Raw genomic sequence first — 23,311 nt, 5'->3', positions numbered from 1 at the left:
TCGCCCTGGCAGGGCATTTTTCATAACACGGCCTGGCAGAGGGGGGGGGGTGATGCGACCCCCCTCGCGATTGGCTCCTATGGCACCTAGAAACACCAAATTTGGTAGGTAGGTGAACCTTCTAAAATGCTCGCCCCTGTGCAACTTTGGTTGCTCTAGGTCAATATTTAGGGGGGTTTTGGGGGTATAAATGTAAAAATTTCGAGATAGAGCAAAACAAAAGCACCAGTGAACTCAGCACGTCAAGGCGCGTGAAATGATATACTTTTTTGCTGGCTTAAGTGTACTTGAAAAGTTAAGCACATCTTAAGTACCTCAGTTGACCTCATTTGACCTAACCCATAGATAAGTACACCAAACAAAGAAGCACCAAGTAACATAATGTTAAGTACTGTCGTTTCAAGGCACAAAAGTGATAGAACGAAGCGGATATCTCCACTCTCCAGTATTTTTCGAATTGAATATTTTCCCATAGGCTTAACCTTACGACGTAATGACCTCTGGCCTGAGGTCAGTAACAGAAAAAAACGAACTATATGTTACACAACTCGGTGAACTTAGCACATCCTGAAAGTTTGAAGGAAATCAGTCCAAAACTGTGAGCTGGACAGGAGCATAAAGAAAATTGAAATTTGACCATGACCTTGTACCGGTTTTTCTGACCTGGTGACCTGACACAAGGTCACCCGGACCTTAAATTATTAGGTCATATGTAAAAAGGCTGTCCCATAGGCTGTGCCAAATTTGGCGGCGCTGCGCGCCGCCGTTTTTACCTTATTCGCGAAAAACCTTGGGGGGGGGGGGGGTTGAATCAACCCCCCTTCCAGGGCGAGGGTTCACTTCTTCGTCTGACATGCGCTTCTTCTCACATAAGAAAATTATAGTCCATTCAACGAGTCCCGACAAGAGGAACAGTTGCCCGTAAAATCAATGTTGTGCTAGTTTTGAGAAGAAAATTTTCAAAAAAAAACGTCAACATTGACACTTTTCGCCTTATGGAGGCTAAATTGCTGACACCATAGGTCAAACCTTTCAAGAATTCATAATCCAGAATTCAGGAAGAGCTTTGAAAGGGCTATCAAATGCCCTTTTCTGTCGCACTCTATCTTTAATCGTTTCCATGAGTTAGGCGCCGCTTTGTCGAAAATCATCGAAATAGGCGAAATATGACCTTTCATGACCTCTAGAGACCTGACATTTGACCTGAGCTTAAAGTGAGCGCGCTACTTTCCTCATGTTTTTTTAACGCTCTTTCGAACGCCGCTTATGCTCGCGACCCAGGAGTCGATTTAGACGGGGTTTGTTCAAACACCTGTTTCCTGGCCCGGCGTGGTTGGCGCCGAGCAAGCAATGGCCCGACGCACACTCCACCAAGATCTATAGCTCAAGCGTTAAATAGTCCTTCACTTGTCCTTTCTCCACTCAAACTTAGAGAAACACAAAGTAAGGTAATAAACGCGCGGAATCGCGATGTGATCAAATCGAAACTACATCGTTCCTAAATAGGTTTTTACTTATCTTAGTTACGAGGACAGATTGTTATACGTCGTATCCAGTCTAATCTATTTTTATCTAATCTAAACTGCTTGAAGCCAGCAGACAATTTGCCGCCTGCCCAAAGCGTTCCCTTGGAGTGGAAAATAAACTGACCAGCAAAAGTGCTCATTCCGGGCCATAAAATGTCCTCCCCCCCCCCCCCTGGTCAGTCTCTAACGGTCACCAGGCGGCCCACCACGCCACGCTGACCCAGTTCCACACGAAGGACAGATGAGGGGGAAGGACGGCGGTGTCCTTCGGGGGTACGGGTGGTCCTACCTGCACAGCACTGCGAGCCACGGTATAAAGGAGGACCGGGGGATGGGACCGGCATCAGATCTCACACCGACAGATCCACGACAACACACAACATGAAGCTGGTGAGGAGAAGAAAATCTTCATGTGAAAAAGAAAACCCACTTTTTCGAAAGTGAAATGGATATAGTGTCACCATTTTTTAACGTAACTATTTGCTTTCCACATCTTCTGCCTGCCTATGCTATAAGATCAGACATTCCTTCGCCAAACTAACAAAAACTTATTCTCCACTTCACAGCTCGTTCTCGCCGCCGTACTGGCCGTGGCCGCCGCCGCCCCCAGCCGCAGCTACGCTGCCCCCACGTACGCCCCCAAGGTGTACCAGATCCTGAAGCAGGAGGCAGAGCTCCGCGACGACCAGTCCTACGACTCTCAGTAAGTTGACACGACTAAGGCCTTGAGTGGATGTCACTGAAAACTCCGATAAGGGTGTGCTAAATATCTTCCGATGATTCAATGCCATAAACATCTGGAAAAGAGAAGATGTAAGACGTTGCAAGTGAGAAAAAAAAAACGGGGAACCATCTCGCCTTACACGTATATCGGAGATTTTGCTAAACAGCTAACATGTGTTTTTTCTCTTTCTCTTTTTCAGTTTCGAGACTGAGAACGGCATCTACGCCTCCGAGTCGGGCAGACCGGTGGAGGGATACGGCGATGACGAGGAGAGCTACGACGTCAACGGCCAGTTCAGCTACACCGGTGACGACGGTGTCGTCTACAAGGTGGTCTACGTGGCCAACGGGAACGGCTTCCAGCCGCAGGGCGCCCACCTGCCCACCCCGGTGCCCACCGAGTACCCGACCCCGGAGGCGTCTGATGATGACGACGATGAGGAGGAGGAGCGTTACGAGGCTCCTGAGGAGGAGGACGATGATGACGAAGCTGCCGCCGGCTACTACCAGCCCCAGTATGAGCGCGTCATCGTCGGCTACAGGCCCCGCTACCAGTAGATCCAAACGTCTATGCCCATGTGTGGCAGGCGTCTGGTTTTACACTGATGTAATACGTTTCGGACCATGTGAAAAGATTCGAGTCTAGCTGTGATGCTTGCTATTTATGTATTTGTTTTGTGTTATTTATTTGTACCAATGTATCGAATACAAACCAGCAGTTATCACGTATTTTCATTCCGTGAAATAATGGCGTTCAATGATCTCCGGCAAGCGTAAAATCTTATTGACATTTTCATGCATGCGAGTTCAAAACAATGGCAAAAATGAAAACGTAGCAAAACTATAAAAAGCGAGCGACTACTAAACCCGCACTGGGCCAACCGCGACGGCCCGAGAGTGTTTAAATCCCTCCCATCCCCTCACCCCCCACCTCCACCCCCTAGTTTGGCTACTAGCGACGTAGTGAAACGCGTTATGCAGTATGTAATCGAAAAAGGGTAAAAGATATGACGGAAGTACTTCGGCCATCTTTAGGTCAGGTCAAAGGTCAGGTCATTAGAGGTCATCGCAGGTCAAATTGCCTATTGCAACATTGTTGTGACAAATCGGCACAATTCTCGGGTACCGATAGAGATGCAGCGCCGCTGGAAGTTGCATTTGATAGCCCTTTTAACGGTCTTTCTTGGGTAAGCTTTCAGATTGGATAGCAGACCAATGGTTTAGCCTCCAGAGAGCAAAAGCTCCGAACATAACCGTTTTTTTACAAAACAAGTGTTCCTTTTCTGTAACAACTTTTGACTACAGAAAAGTACGACTTTGCTTTTGCCAGCATCGTGTTCCTCTTATCGAGGCGCGTCAAATGAACCATAATCTGATCCGTAAAGGGTCATTTCACAAATTTGACCTCATTTCAAGGCCATGACCTGACCGGAAAAGGTTATGCTGCATAACTGCTGGAGATCTTTTATGGCCAGAGATGACCTCAGGGACATAATGAGGTGTCACGGGTGAAATTTTTCCATTCAGTGTCATTTTTGTCTGCAACTTGATGTTTGAGAGTGTTTATAATGACGTTTGTTCTAAAGAGATTCCTTCCAATTTTCTCCTTTTGACTTGGCAATGGAGAGGGCGCAAAATGACCGGGCCTTGGATCAGATCACCGTATCACACTTCCAAGAGAAAAATTTCTATGTAGCTACATATATTGTTACTCTTTATCAATCACTGAGCGTTTTCAAAGCGAGCCGGTGTAGCTATGGCAGGCATAACTATTTCTAAGGTATAAGTTCAATTGACCTGACCTAGACCTGGTGACCTTACCTTGAGCGATTTTGGTCTGAAATTTTCACATTTGCAGAAAAGGTGCATGAACAGCTGTTTCAAAAATGTCGGATAACTTCTGAATCTCGCAACGCCGGCTGTCTTTGTTGCAAATGAGCGAGCAAAGCGTGCGAAACTAAGCCTTTCGTAAATGGAAAAACTTCAACTGTCCGGCCTGCCGCGGTCATGCTCCCTGTTATTTCAGTGCCCCACTGGATCTGCTAGTACTGGACCTATGAACTCTCGTCCGCACATGCCATTTTCCCACAAAATGTTTAGTGCAGAGCAGAAAAACTACCTGGAGCGGGGGGGGGGGGTGGCAACACCCCATGTGATGGCGAGGGCTAGTTAGTAGTCACTTGCGGTCTTTGCTTGTAGGGTAGCTTCCTCACTTTTACCATGTGCTGGACTATTCCCGATGCATGCGGGTGACCTCCACTGCACGTGCCACGTGCAAAAGGAGAGGTGTCAATTTTGCAACTGATGTATTCCCAGTACCGACACCATAACGGAACACCACTCTCGGCCACAGCCGAGGATGGCGACAAGGATGAGATAGAAGACCTCAGGGAAGCTACAGCAGGACAGCACCAGCTACCACGGTCCACGGCAGGGAAGTAGCAAGTAAATTTTGTTGTTTCTGCGAATTGTTTAAAATGGCATGCGCCCTGCGGCTGGAAGCCGTTCCCGTTGGCCACGTAGAGAGCAAGCTGACAGCGTTCGAGCCAGCTGAGGAAACGTTTGAAAATTACTTACAGCGTTTCCAGTTTTATTGTTCAGCCAATGATGTACGAGCCGAGTCCAAGCAAAAGCCTTTGTTTTTAACGGTTGTTGTACAGGCAGTTTTTCGGAAGATCAAAGATTTGATTAGTTCGGTCCAGCAACAATGGCAATAACTCGTCAATTACTGTGCAGCGTGCCACCAGTGCTGAAAATTGGCATGTATGCAGGCAATGCATTTCAGGCAATGCAGCGGGCAATGCATTTCCATACGTCACGGTTAGGGTGATACTGCACGTACGCACGAGCAAGGGTCGCTTCCACATCTCAGGAATGAGTGGGTAGATTGTGCTCCAATGTGGCTCACCGCCAGAGACTGGTAAATAGGTGGTTGTCCTCAGATCATTTTTAAGTACCGCTTCGCCCTTCTGCACATGTCCCAATGGATGTTTGTCGCCCTAATAGATGTCTTATTGGTTAGATTATTAGACACAGTCACTTATTGTTTAGAAGGCATCTGATCAATGCTGATTTGTATTAGGTACCTTGGCACATATAAGTAACAAAACACGGACAAATAAATAGCAAACAACACGGCTAGACTTGAATCATTTCAGTTGGTCAATAGCGTATCATCTTCCGCACAAAGCCAACCGTCTGAATGAAGTTTGAATCTACTGGTAGCGGGGCCTGTAGCCGACGATGACGCGCTCATACTGGGGCTGGTAGTAGCCGGCGGGAGCTTCGTCATCATCGTCCTCCTCCTCAGGAGCCTCGTAACGCTCCTCCTCCTCATCGTCATCATCATCAGACGCCTCCGGGGTCGGGTACTCGGTGGGCACCGGGGTGGGCAGGTGGGCGCCCTGCGGCTGGAAGCCGTTCCCGTTGGCCACGTAGACCACCTTGTAGACGACACCGTCGTCACCGGTGTAGCTGAACTGGCCGTTGACGTCGTAGCTCTCCTCGTCATCGCCGTATCATGGTGTGTCGTTTCGGGAACTAGCGACCCGCAGCCGGGCGCCGCGGAGAGGCGCCCGCCATAGGGTTTTGGGGCTATTTTTTCACGTTTCGGTCTGAATCGTGAGAAGTACTGGTCGTAGCAAATATGTTCCCTGGTTTCTGAATTTTCCGCTCACGTGGAATGCGATAGGACAATAGTCATTTTCGTACAGACAAAACTGTGCCCGCGTTTTTTGGTCAAAGTAAAAATGTTCAGCAGCTTTTAACACGTGGGCCGCCGCAAAACAGGGTACACCGGAGGACTTAAGATTCAATATCTCCTAAGCCATCATAGATTGAGATAGCAAATATGTTCCCTGGATCTATGTAGATAATACTTTAGAGAACACTTCAGGCCAAAAATTGTTTCTCGACAACTTACACCCAGCCCGCGTTTTTGGCTTAAATGCAATGCAACACGGCAGCCGACCTTTAGGGCTCAGTTAGCGAGTTCATTTTTTAGCGAGCACTTCGAGCATTTCAGCGTTCGATGAAATGACATATTTTTTCAACGCAGTCGTTTCTTCATTTGCATCTAAACGCGACCTATATGATAATGTGATTGTATCGTCACACTAGAAGGTGTAATTCATGGTAATTTATAGGGCTAATTCTCGGCGCACAGCAGCAGACGGACACCGACTGACCCACCATCTAAAGGCAGTTTGGCGAAGCAGTATCGTGAATCACAGCCGCGAGATGTCCCTAGCGTAGAACACCGTCTGTTTGCCCAGTTTAAATACGTGATGTTTGCCCTCTGTCAACCCCTCAGTCATGGGGTTGGGGTCGCGGATGAATGGGCGACCGCCCGCCGCGCGGGGAGGGGGCTGCTCCCCTAACCCGGACCGCCACGGCATGGGGACGGTCCCGCACTCGCGTGCCTCACGTCGCCGCCTCACACCGGTCAATTACGCTGGTTTTGAGGAACCGCCCATTGCGGTGGTGGGTGATCCAACGCAGGCCATGCCAGAACCCCACTGAGGGGGTATCACCCGTGTCAGCTGGCTCAGACCCATGATATCCCCATACCGAAAGCGACGTTCCAAAGAGCAATATGCCTTTAGTGGGTATTATTGATGTTTAATTCGAGAATGTATGCATGGATGTAAGCAAATACCTACATGATATGTTGAAGTACCTACTCCAACTGTACAACTCTGGCCTCTCAGCTCGAGGAATAAACTGTTTTTACTTTAAGGACAGATTTTTAGTGATTTAACACTCGCACTTACATATAGCGGGGTCGAACGGAACCCCTCCCGGTTTTTCGCGAATAATTCGCGCAAAAAGCGGCCGATCGCAACGAAACTTTCAGTACCCTCGAGTTAATCAATTTTACACTTACTCTTAAAATTTAATGACCCTGGCCCCAATGACCTTTGACCTGATTCATGGTCTGATTCTCGAGACCATGTTTGACCGGAATCGCGAATTGGCGTATGTCGGCTGAGGCTCACATTATCCGCGCAATTTCCAATCTTTTTTTTGGTGTGGGTTTCAAGGTCCTGTGAAGGTCAGGTCAAAGTCATTGACCTTTGATGACCTTGCTTCACTATTTCGAGTTTTACATGTTTCTATGGTAGTTTCTGGGGCTGATTTCGAATTCCCATTTGGAGATTTATGAAATAGTTTTGGTGCCCTCGTATGCTACGAAGCTGTCAATAGTGGTCAACACCTGCTATGGATGGCCGGCAGGTCACCTAATGGTTGACCTGACCTGACCTGACCCGACCTGGCCTAAATACATTAAAAAATCAAAGATATGTGATCAAAGCTAACATGAACTACGTGTTCAGCACCCCACAAAATCCCTTTTTCAACCTCACTTTACGAACTTCCAGCAAGTCCCGATTTTCCCGATTTTTGGGTCATTGACCTGACCTGGAAGGTCAACCAGTGACATAAATAAGACCATAAAATTGGGTATCATCGGCTTACTTTCGTTGCGGGCAACGCGCTCGTTTTTTTCTGCGAAGCTCTAGCTCCATCAGAGGCCAAACGGCAAGGAGAGTCCAACGGACCCCCCCCCCCCCATATACGTTAGACGCTGGCAAGCACGAATACGGGCGAGGGTTAAAACGAAGGAGAAATATACGAGCGAACGGACCGCGCAAGCGAAGCGAAATCTTTTTAACCCTCGCCGGCACAGGCCATTTTGCGTCCATCGACGGCACAAGGGAGGGGAGGTACGACCCCCCTCGCGTTTGCCCCTGATCGAGCTACAGCTTCGCGGAAAAAACGAGCGTGTTGCCCGTCACGAGAGGAAGCCGGTGATATCCAATTTCAAGGTCCTAGGTCATCGGGAGACCTTCCAGGTCAGGTCAATGACCCGAAAATCGGGAAAATCGGGACCTGTTAGAAAGTCGTAAAGTGTGGCTGCTATGGGATTTTCCGGGGTGCTGATCACGAATATCGTGTAAGTTTTGATCAGAGATTTTGTTTCTAAGCATTTAAACCAGGTCGGGTCAGGTCAGGTCAGGTCAGGTCAACCGGTAGGGGTCGTGACGGGCATTCGTAATGCGTGTCAACCGCCTCTGACAGCTTCGTAACATGTTACGAAGGCAACAAAACTACTTCGTAAATGTACAAATGGTTGCTAAATTCGAAATCAGCTCCAAAAACTAGCCTAGAAACATGTAAAACTCCAAAAAGTGAACCGATGTCACCAAAGGTCAATGACCTGACCTGACCTGACCTTCAGGTGACCTTGACAACCACCCTAATGCATGGGAGGAACATCAAATCACATGTTGGAACGTTTGAAACCACGAAAAGCTTGCAAACGCGCGGCTAAAGCGAGCCGACATACGACGAATCGCGATTCCGGTCAAGCATGGTCTCGGAAAAGAGGTCACAGGTCAAAGGTCATTTGGGTCAGGGTTATGAAATTTTCAGGGTAGGTGTAATATTAATCAATACGAGGGTATCGAAAGTTTCGTCGCGATCGGCCGCTTTTTACGCGAGTTATTCGCGACAAACCTTGGGGGAGGGTGCATCAACCCCCACCCCCTGTGCCGGCGAGGGTTAACCCGCGCGGGGCTGGGGTCTCCAGCCGAACGCGCGGGGCTGGGGGGGGGTAAATTTTACCCCCCTGTTATCTCCCGAACTAATGGTCCGATTTGGAAAATTCAAACGCCAATCGAAAGCTCTCATCACGAACTACTAAAAACATGTACTTAATTTAAAGTTTGAGGTCAAGGTCAAGGTCAGGTCAAGGGTACAAATTGCAAGTTTCTACAGTATCGGCCTTGCACCGTAGTTGCCGAAGAATGGAGTCATGGACTGAGACTGATCGCCCAAAACGTGTTCTTAGGCTACCAAGACAATATTCGTTGCATACAATATCATTCAGAGGTCAAGGTCAAGGTCCGGTCAGGTCAGGTCAGGTCACCAAAAAACAAAATATAGAAAAGGGCATGTGCGACACATGTTTTATGGGTCATTTTACTCATAGAATTCAATAGGCACACTCAATAAGTGATATGGACCACCTCTGGATGAATTTCAGGTCGAGGTCAGGTCAAGGTCAGGTCAAGTGAGGTCAAATTTTGAAGTTGGTTGTTAAGGCCTAAAAAGGTGTCTATCTGATGCAGTTTTTCACGGCAAATCGAATGGTGCTATTTTTGTTTCCGTACGAGGTCCAGAACTTCCAAAAAAGTCATTTTTCAAAAATTTTGTGTGTCGTAACGTCATAAAATTTTGAATAACTCCCACATTTTTGAACCGATTCTTCTAAAATTTGGTATGTAGGTGCACATAGACCATTTCTCTGACATATATTCCGGTTTTTTCGATAGACTCAAAATTTTGGATTTTATAATGATTTTCCCAAAAGTCAGTTTTTTGAGAAAAAAAATTTAGGCTAAAATCCAAAATTTTCAAAAAACCGAGATAGCCATTTGATAGACAAAGTAAAATTACGTATAACCTTTTTGTTACGTCTTGATTCCTTTAAAAATGAAGACGTTAGCGGCGTTTGAACTTTTGCCGCTTTTTAGGCGAAAATGGCGAACATGACGTCACTAAAACGTCAATTTCTCAAAAAATTTCCGACGGATTTCGCTCAAATTTTCAGGAAACGTGTCAAATTGATGTAAGAAAAGGTACTGAAAGTTTGGCGGCGCTGCGCGCCGCCGTTTTTGAGATATCGCAAAAATTCGCGAGGGGGGGGGTAAAATTTACCCCCCAGCCCCACGCGGGTTAAGATAACGGAAAGATATCAGCATTTACATATAACGGCCCGGCCCAGCCTGTAACGCTTTTGAGAGGCATATATTTCATGCCTCAGTAACCGTTGCAGTGGTTGGGCTGATCGACCTGCCGCCCTTTTTGTTGGGAAGCCTATTTCTTCTACCCCGTAATTAATTGCTCTTAATACATCTACATATAACATACATAGGTGATCGTCGTGGCAACTGGCACGTGTCACGCGAAAGCTGTTTTGTTGAAGTAGCACTTTTGAAAGACCTAAACCTTTCTAGTAGAGGTTTTAGCCAATGGGTCTACAGTACAGGGATATTTCTATCTTCCACTCCTCTGAGAGCTAGAGCTTCGCGGAAAAAATGAGCGTGTTGCCCGTCACGAGAGGAAGCCGATGATACCCAATTTTAACCCTCGCCGGCCCTATTGGTTTTCTACATATCGACACCTTTTTTTAAACCCCACAACTGTTCTCCGGTGAATTTCCGGGAAGCACGAAAGATCTCTTTTTAGAAGTGTCCAATCGTCCGATCCTGATCAAATTTGTGTGTTCGTAAGCTTGCTCTGGCATTGCTTGATTTGCCAAGACAGACAAACTTAAGAAAAATCGAGTGACTGTACCTTTTTTGAAGGTTTCTAAACAACTTGTCTGAGCTTCACGGGAGAACAAATGTGGGGTTTAAAAAAGGTGTCGATATGCGCCAGCCGAGAGGGGGGGGGACGAGTACGACCCCCCCTCGCCGTTTCGCCCCCTGGTGGAGCTAGCGCGTCGCGGAAAAAACGAGCGTGTGCGCCGTTACGAGACGCAGAGATTGGTACCCGATTGTAAGGTCCTAGGTCAACCGGTGACCTCTGAGGTCAGGCCAAGTGCCCCAAGGCACGGTTCAGTTTTTGGTGAATAACTTCGCAACAAACGGCCGCAGAGCCGCGATTTTGGCAGCATCGTGTTCACCTCGCTCAGGCGCGTCGAATGATATACTTTTGTTCGGGTCAGGTCAGCCTAGGGTGTTGACCTCAGGTCAAGGTCAGGTCAGCACCCCCAGGTCACGAAGTTGGTCGAAAGAGGTCATGTCGCATATCATTCGATTCGGCAGGTCTTTCTGAGTCCATTGGTGGCTTTCCCGACTCGCTAGCTCAATTTGATCAAGAGTTATTGACGAAAAAATAATATGACCTTGATGACGTCATAAATGACATCACGCAAGGTCAACATTGCAAAAGTACGCATCTAACCTTGCAAGGAGTGCATTAAATCACGATTCTGTGTGCTTGAGATAGTTGTAGATCGTTGCCGTCGCCAGAATAGCAGTCTTTATTTTTCCCCATTGACTTATAAATGGTGAGGTCACGAAAATGGCCTGACCTCATATGACCTTTAGGAAAAATCCGAGATATACAAGTTGTGAGACTCATAATGGATACTAGATCCTGCAAGTTTCATTTCCCTGTGACATCTCCTCTGGCAGTGAGGGCGTTGCGAAGTTGCGACATCTGAAGACCGTGCAGAGGTTCACTTATGACGTCATATGTCAGTGACCTGACCTGACCCAAAAATGCGGTTGGTGCCAAAAGATCCGGCTTGAATCAAAGGTCAGGTATGCCAAGTTTCAGCTCTCTATCGCCAGCGTGTTCGGAGCTATCGCGAAAAAAAACCTATGGGGGGGGGCGGCACCCGCCCCCCCCCCCCTCGGCCGGCGAGGGTCAAGGTCCTAGGTCATCGATTGACCTTCTAGGTCAGGTCAATGACCCAGAAGTCGGGAAAATCGGGACCTATTAGAAAGTCGTTAAGTGTGGCTGCTATGGGGTTTTCCCGGGGTGCCGATCACGAATATCGTGTTAGTTTTGATCACAGATGATGTCATTGAGCATTTAGACCAGGTCGGGTCAGGTCAGGTCAGGTCAACCAGAAGGGGTCGTGACGGGTATTCGTAGGGGAAAGTGGGGTAAGACGGGCACCTTAACTTTGGAGCCATTTTTCGGCCGGTTAGAAACATCATAGAAACGGGAAACTTGGTGAAAACCTTTTGTAGACATTTTACTTCCATTTGCCAGAAGGTGAGACTTAGGCCTGATTCAACAAATAATCTGCAGCTATTTTTGCAAAACCTTGCAAAAACCCGTCTTACCCCACCCCATGGGGTAAGACGGTCACATGGGTAGGGCAAGACGGCCAGCTTCTTTCACCGACCAGCACAGCTCGCAACAAATGTCCGAGATTAGCCGCATTGATACAGTCGCTCGTTGGTCTCAAGTGCTTCGGAAATGGCAGTATACGAGATTCGTGCAGATGGCGTATGCTCGTATATAACTAGGCCGTAGTTCAGAAGCCATGTAGAACCGTTTTCACATTCATTATTCGAGAATAAACTGTGCCGAAGGAATATTGCTAACATGTCTGTGAGTATCGGAATCGAACATATTCTTATTAGAAATGCTTCTATTCTTCCTACAGCAACAAAAATATTTCACCATTACAGACCCATTGGATTCATACTAGTTGCCCGTCTTACCCCAAACTCAATGTCAGAAGTTCAGCACGATTTTTCTCCGTGGACAATTTGATGCAGACAAAGCAAATCCGCAGTAAATGGACACTGGTGGCATATGAGTGTACCACAAGTGATAGCGAGTTTTTAACTCTATAGTGCTTCATATAAAAGCTTGCCCAATACATTATAAATGTTTTCAATGAAATGAGTGTTTTATAGAAATCAAAATAAAAGATTATCGACTGAACACAAATTCACCAGACTTCAATGGTGGTGTGTAGTGGGAAAGGCAATTCTGGTCCTAATTTTTCTCGCTCGTAGCGCTATTGGTTTGGTCTGCAGAAGGGGTGCCCGTCTTACCTACCCTGACCGTCTTACCCCACTTTCCCCTAATACGTGTCAACCGCCTCTGACAGCTTTGTAACATGTTACGGAGGCACCAACACTACTTCGTAAATGTTCAAATGGTTGCTAAATTCGAATTCAGCTCCAAAAACTGGCCTAGAAACATGTAAAACTCGAAAAAGTGGACCGAGGTCACCAAAGGTCAATGGCCTGACCTGACCTTCAGGTGACCTTGACATCCACCCAAATGCATGGGAGCAACATCAAATAACATGTTTGAACGTTCGACTCAAACCACAAAAAGATTGCAAACGCGCGGCTAATGCGAGCCGACATACGCCGAATCGCAATTCCGGCCAAACATGGTCTCGGAAAGTAGGTCACAGGTCAAAGGTCATTTGGGTCAAGGTCATGGAATTTTCAGGGTAGGTGTAAAATTGATCAATGCGAGGGACTGAAAGTTTCGTCGCGATCGGCCGCTTTTTACGCGAGTTATTCGCGAAAAACCTTAGTGGATAGTTGCATACCCCCCCCCCCCTGTGGCGGCGTCCGGCGAGGGTTAAGCGGTCGAAAAAGCACTTTTGGACAATTGACATGTGAATGAGACGTGGAAAGGCAGTAAAAACAGCTGCAATGGGTTCAGTTTTACAATAGGAAATCGATTGGGATGCCACATGAGTTTTACCGGTCAGGTCATGAGCTCGACCTTAAAAAATGTTCATCTTTGGAGGTCAAATTACACACCATTCTACACTATTGGACGAGAGAGACATGATGCTAGCCGAGCGGATTGTTTTTAATGCCTATGTAGTATGTACCCACAACAATGACAACAATGCACCGCTGGGCTACGCTTCGCTTGCGTTCCAGGACCGTAGTGACGTCACAGGAAGGGACGCGGGCGGACCGCTGATGACTCGCCCGCTGTCAAAGGGCGGGCCATGGGTTTGACGGGCGCACAATAGCGGCCGCGCGCGTGTTCCTGAAAGCGATAGCGAAGGCACGGGCGCCGGAAGGGTTGGACGCTTTGACCCTCTCACAGACCTCCTGCTGTTACTGCCAAGGTTTCTGCTACTGAGAAGGAAAATAAGTGACGGTGGTATTCACACAGGCTTTTCACTAATTTCTGACGTTTCGCACGTGTCGTCAACAATTCTCGTCCCCTAGAGATACTTGCACGATGCTTGCACGAACACTAAGGTAACCGGCCTTAGCTTGAAACGCCGCCAAAAACATAGGTTGCTCCATGGTATAATCTCTTCCATGCATGTGACCGGTCTGGAGCCTTTTCGCATAAGATCGATGCGCGTTTTTATCGATATAGGATCTCCATCGATCTTAGAATTTGGCGAATTTGCGATCTGAATGATGGGGTGGAGCAAGATTAGAATGGGTCTGAGCCAGGACAGTAGAATAGGAGTTGAACCCAGAGTCACCAAAATCTTACTAACTCCGACTCCGGAGCCGAATCGACATCGCTAACTGAATGGCTCAAAGTTATACCCGAAGCGGAAGCCAGTCTGCCGAAAAATAGCCGTTTTCACGACGGGCTTTCTGGCGAGTGGACTTATATGGCAGTGTTCGCCATGGGCCGGGCCAGCCAATGGGTCATGGGCTGGGCTGGGTCACGGGCTGGGCTGGGCCCTCAAATATAAATAATCGATGGGCTGTGGTGAGTGTGGATGGGCTGGGACAAGGACTGTAAAGTGGACTCAGAGGTTCGCGACTGAGCTTAAAACAAAAACTAGCTTATTACTGTGCAAGACTAAAAAAAACGAATGAAAGCATATATGTGCAATGTATGCTTTCAGGCTATGCATTCCCATGTGTTGCGGTTAAGGTGCTACTGCACGACGTGTAGTGCACGTGCGCACGTACAGGGGGCGCTTCCAGGTCTCGAGAACGGCTGAGCCGATTATTTCAACATTTTTTTTTCTTCAAAAAGCGGCGCACAACTCGGGAACCAATAGAGCTACCCTACTCAAGAACCAATAGACGCAGCAAAACGGACGAGAAGGCAAACGAGAGAACGCGACGAGACACTTACGATGAGCACCTGAAAGTTGAATTTCAAGGTCACAGGTCGGGTCAAGGTCAGATCAAACACATGAAATTGGGCTTTCAGTAGCATGGGTCCAAAACACCTCTGGTGACCTGACCTTTGACCTGACCGAAAAAGTGACTTAAGTATAAAGTTCGCCATTATTCCTTACGCTTTTTCGAACGTCGCTTTCCCCGTATCGCTACATGGCCCAGGAGCCGAGCTAAAAGGGGGGGGGGGGTGTTCAAACACCCCGCCCACCAGCAGGGCGTGTAATTCCAGGACCCCCAGCGGGGTGCGGGTTATGAAATGCATTCATCATGGTCGTGAATTAGTCACAATAAATTGCCAAGATTCCATTCAAGATTTTGGAAACCGTAGAACGATAGGTAATCAAAAATCGAAGATGGCAATTTGATTGTTCATGGTAGGTATAGGCAGTCTAATGACGTTTACGGCATGTCTGTATGTCTGTTCTGTGCCTACCCATGATTTCTTTAAACATGTGTCGTTTTTTTCGAAAGCTCAAATCATGACGTCACTAAAACCTCGATATCTTAAAAATTGGACCAATTTTTTTGGGAAACTTTGTCTCAATAAATTTCTATAAATTCCCTACATGTACCTACCTTCACAAAATTTGGCACAAAAAAAACATCGTCCCTATGCTAAAATTCTGCACCAGCAACATTCCAAGTGTTCGTGCTTACAAACGAGCCAATTGTTTATATGGACTCTCAGCTGCTCCCGGGTCATGCGCAGCGCCTCGCCGACTGAGCGTATGCCAGGCTGAGGCGACAAGCCAGCCCGTCACCGCAAGAACGGTGCTGCCTCCCTCCCCCTCCTCCCGACCCCGTCCCCCGACCGGCGCGGCATTCCTCAGGCCACAATAGTGACTCCCCTCCCTCAGCTGACCCGTCCTCAGGTGCGGTGTACACTGGACAAATACCTCTGCCGGGGCTGACGGGGTCCATGTTTGAACAAGGGATTAAGGGAAGCCTTCAAACATCTCAGACGGAGTTTTCGCCGAAACTACCAGCTAGCGCCATCCACCGGTGAACGGCGGTACTAAACTTCATTCGCTAGTTCCCGAAACGACACACCATGCCTCCACCGGCCTGCCCGACTCGGAGGCGTAGATGCCGTTCTCAGTCTCGAAACTGAAAATAGGAAAAAGAAAAGGCGTCGTAAGTGGAGGGTCCAAATACGTGTCTTACTTTTTCACTTTTCGGAGAGATTATGGAATCGCAAATACAGATAGAATTTAGATGAGCGTAAATGAAATGATATAAATAAATACCCGTAACAGATGCGAATATTTAGGACACTCTGTCTGTGGGGGAATTTATGACGACATTAACCATAAGTACTACTCGCGTTAACTTACTGAGATTCGTAGGACTGGTCTTCGCGGAGCTCTGCCTCCTGTTTCAGGATCTGGTACACCTTGGGGGCGTACGTGGGGGGCGGGGGCAGCGTAGCTGCGGCTGGGGGCGGCGGCGGCCACGGCCAGCACGGCGGCGAGAACAAACTGCGAAAAAAGGAGGGAAGCAATTTAACTCTTATACGATGTTTATTGTTCAATTCAACAACTGGAAAATGTTTAATAATTATAAATAATAATGATCACCTTATGGCGGCAATACGAAATGTGATAATCGTAGAAATATCATCACGAAAAAACTTCATTTTTAGGAACCTATACTTACCAGCTTCATGTTTGTGTTGATGTGGATCGGTCTGTGGAAGGTCTGATGCCGGTTCCATCCTCCGTTCGTTTTTATACAGTCCCCGTGTAGCTTACGGACTGGTTAGCGGAACAATTAACTCTGCCTCCAGGAGAGTGCACCCGTACCCCGGAGGACGCCATCCTCCCCCTACCTCCCTGTGTCTAGGTCAGCAGGGCGTTGCTGGTCGGTTCGTGACCTTCTGGGGGACACACTGATGTCACAAAGATCGGATCGCGATTACGTAGCTAGCAACTCAGCTTGACGTTATCACGATGTCATGACACGATTCTTTTAGTAAGGCGACACAGGGAAATATTCCATTACAGCGAGCAGTTTCTCGAAGAGGTGACAAAATGTGAGCTCACGATAAACCGGCCTATGAAACCGGTCATAATTTAGACTAGAGAGGCAGTGGCGCAGCCAGGGGGGGGGGTCAGAGGGTCAGCTGACCCCCCCCCCCGAAATTTCTGTCAGGGGCCCGCTCGAGAGAGAGCGAGAGAGAGAGAGAGAGAGAGAGAGAGGGAGGGAGGGAGAGAGAGAGAGAGAGAGAGAGAGAGAGAGAGAGAGGGAGGAGAGAGGCCCTAATCTAATCGGACGAGCCCGCTTCGAGAAATGCCTACTGGGACACCACGGGTGAGGGGTCGGCCTGGGGCCCCAGGTGGACGGGGCCCGGGCCCCCGGGAGAACGGGCCCGGTCCCTGGGAGAACGGGCCCGGGCCTCCTGGGTGGATGGGGCCCGGGCCTCCTGGGTGGATGGGGCCCGGGCCCCCCGTTGATGGGTCTGGGCCCCCGGGAGAACGGGCCCCGGGCCCCGGGAGATTGGAGAACGGACCTGGGCCTCCCGGAGAACGGGCCCGGGCCCCCGGGAGAATTGACCCGGGCCTCCTGGGTGGATGGGGCCCGCCCCCCCCCCCCCCGTTGATGGGTCCGGGCCCCCGGGAGAACGGGCCCCGGGCCCCGGGAGATTGGAGAACGGACCCGGACCTCCCGGAGAACGGGCCCGGGCCCCCGGGAGAATTGATCCGGGCCCCTGGGAGAACGGGCCCGGGCCTCCTGGGTGGATGGGGCCCGGACCCCCGGGAGAACGGGCCCGGGGCCCCGGGAGATTGGAGAACGGACCCGGGCCTCCCGGAGAACGGGCCAGGGGCCCCGGGAGAATTGATCCGGGCCCCTGGGAGAATGGGCCCGGGCCCCCGGGGTGGATGGGGCCCGGGACCCCCGTGGATAGGTCCGGGCCCCCGGTAGAACGGGCCTCGGGCCCGGGTGGACGCCGGACCCCCGGGTGAATGGGGCCCGGCCCCCGGGAGAACGGGGCCCGGCCCCCGGATGGATGGGGCCCGGGCCCCCTGGTGGACGGGCCCCGGAGCCCCGGGTGGACGGGGCCCGGAGCCCCAGGTGGACGTGGCCCGGGCCCCCGTGTGGATAGGGCCCGGGCCCCTGGTTGAATGGGGCCCGCTAGGGTGACCCGCTTGCTCCGCAAAGCGAATAAGGGGTATTTTCGATCGGTGGGCATTTGGTTGGTCTTGTGTCCGTGGGTGATGTATCCATTTCGGTTGATTGCTTTTTGACGGCTAAGCATTTTGGATTGGGAAAAAATATCCATTGCATCGAGGTGCTCGTGTCTGATAAGCATGCGTTCTACTATAGAACATGTCATGTGTAGTTTATAACAACGGTTGACGTAGGTTATTGAAAAATGACAGCCATCGATGAATTACTATGTAGAGGTTTCCAACATTTATATTTTTAAGAATACTGTTGCTCGTCATGCAAAAGCGATGATTGGATTTTGGACAAAATTGAATGCTCTTTCCAACTATGCCATTTTCAACTGTCAAACGTACCAGGTTATGCAGTAAAACCCGTGTAATTAAGTAAGTCATTAACAAATACCATTCTCTCCAGCGATTTGTTCCACCTTGTTTTTGATCAATTAGCTTTTCACAATTTTTCCATGAGAGGCGGTACATTTCTTTTGCCAACAGGCGTTGTTTGAACCCGCTCCGCCAAACAGTCACCCGAAAATAGCATTAAGTCCCAAATCTGTCCGAAACGTAAATTTCCCAGTATAAGTGCCCTCACGGGTGCACGTGGCGCGTGCCATCCCTGCACCGCACACCATTCGATAGCCCTTTCGATTCTCTACACGATACCCCGTGGCGATTGGGCCCACGGTTACCGAGATACTGCACGGGGACCGGACCAGTGTCTGGCAAATTTAGTCATTTTCGCCCGATTTTGCAAGCCGATTTATACATACATGTAAAGTCCATAACGCGAATTTGCACTTTTTGAGCACGCGTCATGTGCTCGCTATCAATCCGATCGAGCTGAGACCCTCAAAGGCACGTTGCCCATCCTTAATCTATAAGTTGCGCAAATTTCAGCGCACTTGGCGCAACGGTCGGGCCCGTACCCCACGCTAAGTAACACCATGCTGGGACCTCGATAGCAGACAGAATCTACGTCACCACATCACCACGCCACAACAAACCCGGCCCATGGCAATACATGTCCCATATGAGCGCGTTAACCCTCGCCGGCACAGGCCATTCCGGACATTTTGCGTCCTTCGACGGCACAAGAGGTACGACTCCTTCGTGACGGCACAAGGTGGTACGACCCCTTCGTGTTTGGCCCATGATCGAGCTAGAGCTTCGCAGGAAATACGAGCGTGTTCCCCGTGACGAGAGGAAGCCGACGATACCCAATTTTAAGGTTCTTGGTCATTGGTTGACCTTCCAGGTCAGGTCAATGACCGAAAAATCGGGAAAATCGGGACCTGTTAGAACGTCGTTAATTGTGGCTGCTATAGGGTTTTTCGGGGTACTGATCATGAATAGTTATCATGTTAGTTTTGATCACAGATGATGTCTTTATGCATTTAAGCCAGGTCGGGTCAGGTCAGGTCAGGTCAACCAGTAGGGGTCCTGCCGGGTATTCGTAGTACCTACGTGCCAGCCGCCTCTGGCAGCTTCGTAACATGTTACGAAGGCACCAAAACTACTTCGTAAATGTTCAAATGGTTGCTAAATTCGGATTCAGCTCCAAAAACTAGCCTGGAAACATGTATAATTCGAAAAAGTACCGAGGTCATCATAGGTCAATGACCTGACCTGACCTTCAGGTGACCTTGACATCCACCCTAATGCATGGGAGCAGCATCAACTCACATGTTTGAATGCTTGAAACCACGAAAGACTGCAAACGCGCGGCTAATGCGAGCCGGCATACGCCGAATCGCGATTCTGGCCAAACATGGTCTCGGAAAGTAGGTCACAGGTCAAAGGCCATTTGGGTCAGGGTCATGAAATTTCTAGGGTAGGTGTGATCAACGCGAGGGTACTGAAAGTTTGGTCGCGATCGGCCGATTTTTACCCGAGTTATTCGCGAAAAACCTTAGGGGGGGGGGGGGATGTTGCATCATCCCCTCCCCCTGTGCCGGCGAGGGTTAAAACTGCTTGTGAGCGAAATCACGTAATGAAGAAGAATAAAGCACAATCTACTACAGCAGCCAATAGATGACTGAGTTAGGACAGGCACGTGGGACTGCTTAAATCTTGTCCGACAGAAGCAGACAACAGTTCAGTTTGCATATATGCTATGCATATTGCAGTAGGGGCACATTTCGGCCTCGAAAGATACGAATTCATACGTCATAGTAACATATTTCTGTCATGGTCAATTCATGTGGAAATTGAACACCGGGTGATTACCGAACTATTGTTCTATCAAAATTTTCCGATTCAAACTCGCTCAGGGTTATCATGCAGGTAAAGGGGGCCCGCTCAGCAGAATGCGTATGAAATATGGAAAGATTCTGAAAAATGGGTGGGGGCCCGCACACTAGGGGGCCCGCTTTGGAGGCGATGACCCCCCCCCCCCCCCCGAAACGAAATCCTGGCTGCGCCACTGTAGAGAGGTCATTATTTTGTGTGGCATGGACTTCGGTCTTACTGAAAATCATGACCGGGCTCAAATGTGCTCCATGGTTCAAGTGAACTTTGTTTGCCTATTTCTTTATTTTTCATTTTCACAGAACGTTGCTCCAGACTACGCTCGAAGTCTGCAGGACCAAAGCAAATAAGTAGAGATTTTGAGTGTGAGTGATCGACTGCTCCCTAAATAAACATTGAAAAGCTCACAATTCACATATCGATAAGGGCCCTACTTCTGGAGGGACACAATCGTTTGCAGAGTAATCAGTTAAGTACGTAAACTTCATTTTCAAAAGAAAAAATGTCGAGCCACTGCCCACTAGATCTCGCTAAAAACAACCCATATTTCGACCATCCTGCAGCTGTGGCTAGAGGTATAAAGTATAGTTATAAGCATTAAGCTCTGAATAATTTGGAAAAAATACAGGAAGTCGTTTTTATTATGTTTTATTATATATTATATGCTTTTATGTGTAGATGCTATTGCTATCAGTTCCCGGTGGCGTCATTTGGGTCTTCCACGCTTGTCCCAGGCCTAGCGTCGTCTGTCGGATCCAACAGCTCCACTGAAAACACTTTGGAAGAACGTTAAGAACTTACAGGGGTATTTAGACCCCTGTGGGGTAAAATGTTATGCCACCGTTTTTCAGAACCCCCATGGTTCTTCACGTAGACGGCTTTGCATTCTCATGAAAAGAATCCACACGATTCTTCCAAAGACTCTAATGAGGTTTAGGGTTTATAATAAGAGCGTTCCTAGCACCTAGATAAGAACCCCAAAGGGTCTGTGAAGAAGTCCCTGAGGTTTATAGGGAAACCACCCTGTGTTCTGAATATCGGTTGTAGAACCCTTTCAGTTCTATTGCAATACCGCAAAATCCCCGTTCATTCGTCTATTGAACCTCCCACACTGAAAACACTTTGGAAGAACGTTAAGAACTTACAGGGGTATTTAGACCCCTGTGGGGTAAAATGTTATGCCACCGTTTTTCAGAACCCCCATGGTTCATCACGTAGACGGCTTTGCATTCTTATGAAAAGAATCCACACGATTCTTCCAAAGACTCTAATGAGGTTTAGGGTTTATAATAAGAGCGTTCCTAGCACCTAGATAAGAACCCCAAAGGGTCTGTGAAGAAGTCCCTGAGGTTTATAGGGAAACCACCCTGTGTTCTGAATATCGGTTGTAGAACCCTTTCAGTTCTATTGCAATACCGCAAAATCCCCGTTCATTCGTCTATTGAACCTCCCATGCATGGCAATCGACCTGCGCCGTCACATATTCTGCTGCGCAAACACAGTATTTGATACACCTTAAAATGTATTACCTTCCTCTTTACTCTGAGCAATCAGCCTGCAAGTCTCCAGTCAGGAACAACCAGCCCGCAACCAGCCCATGCGATCAGCCCGCAACCAGCCCGCATTCAGCCCGCAATCAGCGTGCAAGAACGCTTTCCCTCCGGCCGTGTCACTTGCCTTACACATCCAAGGCAAAGAACTCCAGACCCAGAGCCTTTCGGGCATGTTTAATTATTCAGGTTGATCCCTTCACGCTCAGGGTTGCTGTCTGTACAAATCTGAACACATTTTTAGCTTTAGCAAGTGGATGTTTTCCCAAACACAGTATGCGCTATCGCCCATGTCAGCAGCCGCCCAGCCGGGTGGCGATATCGCATTCTCCCATATCACATACAGTTTCTCCTTCCACCACCAGCTTCAAGCCAGCGTTTTCGACGATGTCGACGTCTCCGCGCGCCAGGACGCTCTCCTCAGACTCCAGGGCCTCAATCAGAGCGGAGATGGCCTCGTCCCCTAGAATGAAGAGTCGGGCGGATGCGTTATTCAACAGGCAGGGAGTAAAGAAACTTAGATTGACTTCAGAGACCATGAGCCTTCTCCAAAAATAAATGTGTCAGAAGTGGTATGATTATTGAAGTGCGTGAAATTATTCCACGCGGAAATAATTGTACGTGCAAATTTGTTTGGAGAGTTTTGTGAATAAAGGAGAGACTTTTGGGCATTACTGGTGTTCGGTTGTTTAAATTCTATTACAAGCTATTTCGGCCTTATCTCGGTCTAGTTACGGTATTGTATAAATAAGGGAAAATTCGACAGGGAAGATAAAGAAAGCTAAAAATGGCGAAGAGGCAAGACACGACAACGAACCAACGATCGATTCGATTTTGTCCAGTTTGGATACCGGTGCTGGAGTCCGGTGATGGTAACCGGCGATGGAGCCCGGTGATGGAGACCGGTGATGGAGCCCGGTGGTGAAGCCCGGTGATGGAGCCCGGTGCTGGAGACCGCGGTTATGGAGCCCGGTGATGGTGACTGGTCGTGGAGCCCGGTGCTGGAGACCGGTGCTGGAGGAGCCCGGTGATGGAGCCCGGTGCTGGAGACCGGTAATGAAGACCGGTGCTGGAGACCGGCGATGGTGCCCGGTGATGGTGCCCGGGTGGTGAGCGGCGAGTGCTCCGGTTTGTTGACCGATTAAGGTGCACGATTTGGCCGCGGTTTTATGACCGAAGATAATGTTTTTGATATTTTGTGTGTGTGCGTTTTAGTGATCTTGAAGATCAGAGGGGCGTGTGTCAGAAGTGGTATGATTATTGAAGTGCGTGAAATTATTCCACGCGGAAATAATTGTACGTGCAAATTTGTTTGGAGAGTTTTGTGAATAAAGGAGAGACTTTTGGGCATTACTGGTGTTCGGTTGTTTAAATTCTATTACAATAAAATAATGCACTTAACATATAAGTGCAGGCGCAGCTAGATAAAA

At 48.7% G+C, this 23,311-nt stretch overlaps 2 protein-coding genes across 2 annotated transcripts; one reads left to right on the top strand and one right to left on the bottom strand.

The window, feature by feature from the left end:
- The first annotated feature begins 1,875 nt into the window (after positions 1–1,875).
- Positions 1,876–2,971, top strand: LOC122368003 (cuticle protein CP14.6-like). Its single transcript, XM_043341590.1, has 3 exons — positions 1,876–1,916; positions 2,093–2,229; positions 2,450–2,971. Exons 1-3 carry the CDS (start codon positions 1,908–1,910, stop codon positions 2,805–2,807), a joined length of 504 nt encoding a protein of 167 aa, XP_043197525.1. The 5' UTR covers positions 1,876–1,907; the 3' UTR covers positions 2,808–2,971.
- Positions 2,972–5,464: 2,493 nt separating this feature from the next.
- Positions 5,465–16,582, bottom strand: LOC122367992 (cuticle protein CP14.6-like). Its single transcript, XM_043341570.1, has 4 exons — positions 16,574–16,582; positions 16,252–16,310; positions 15,973–16,024; positions 5,465–5,749 (listed from the first exon to the last, which is right to left on the bottom strand). Exons 1-4 carry the CDS (start codon positions 16,580–16,582, stop codon positions 5,465–5,467), a joined length of 405 nt encoding a protein of 134 aa, XP_043197505.1.
- Positions 16,583–23,311: the final 6,729 nt, after the last annotated feature.

This window comes from Amphibalanus amphitrite, unplaced genomic scaffold, assembly GCF_019059575.1.
Source record: "Amphibalanus amphitrite isolate SeventyFive unplaced genomic scaffold, NRLGWU_Aamphi_draft 000913F_arrow, whole genome shotgun sequence".
Classification (NCBI taxonomy): Eukaryota; Metazoa; Arthropoda; class Thecostraca; order Balanomorpha; family Balanidae; genus Amphibalanus; species Amphibalanus amphitrite.
The sequence above is the reverse complement of the archived record's forward strand: the minus strand, read 5'-3'. Positions and strand labels throughout refer to the sequence as shown.

Coding starts and splice junctions, on each gene's coding strand:
- LOC122368003 (XM_043341590.1), top strand. Junction 2,230..2,449: donor GACCAGTCCTACGACTCTCA/GTAAGTTGACAC, acceptor TCTCTTTTTCAG/TTTCGAGACTGAGAACGGCA.
- LOC122367992 (XM_043341570.1), bottom strand. Junction 16,025..16,251: donor GACCAGTCCTACGAATCTCA/GTAAGTTAACGC, acceptor TCCTATTTTCAG/TTTCGAGACTGAGAACGGCA. Junction 5,750..15,972: donor AGTCGGGCAGGCCGGTGGAG/GCATGGTGTGTC, acceptor GATGACGAGGAG/AGCTACGACGTCAACGGCCA.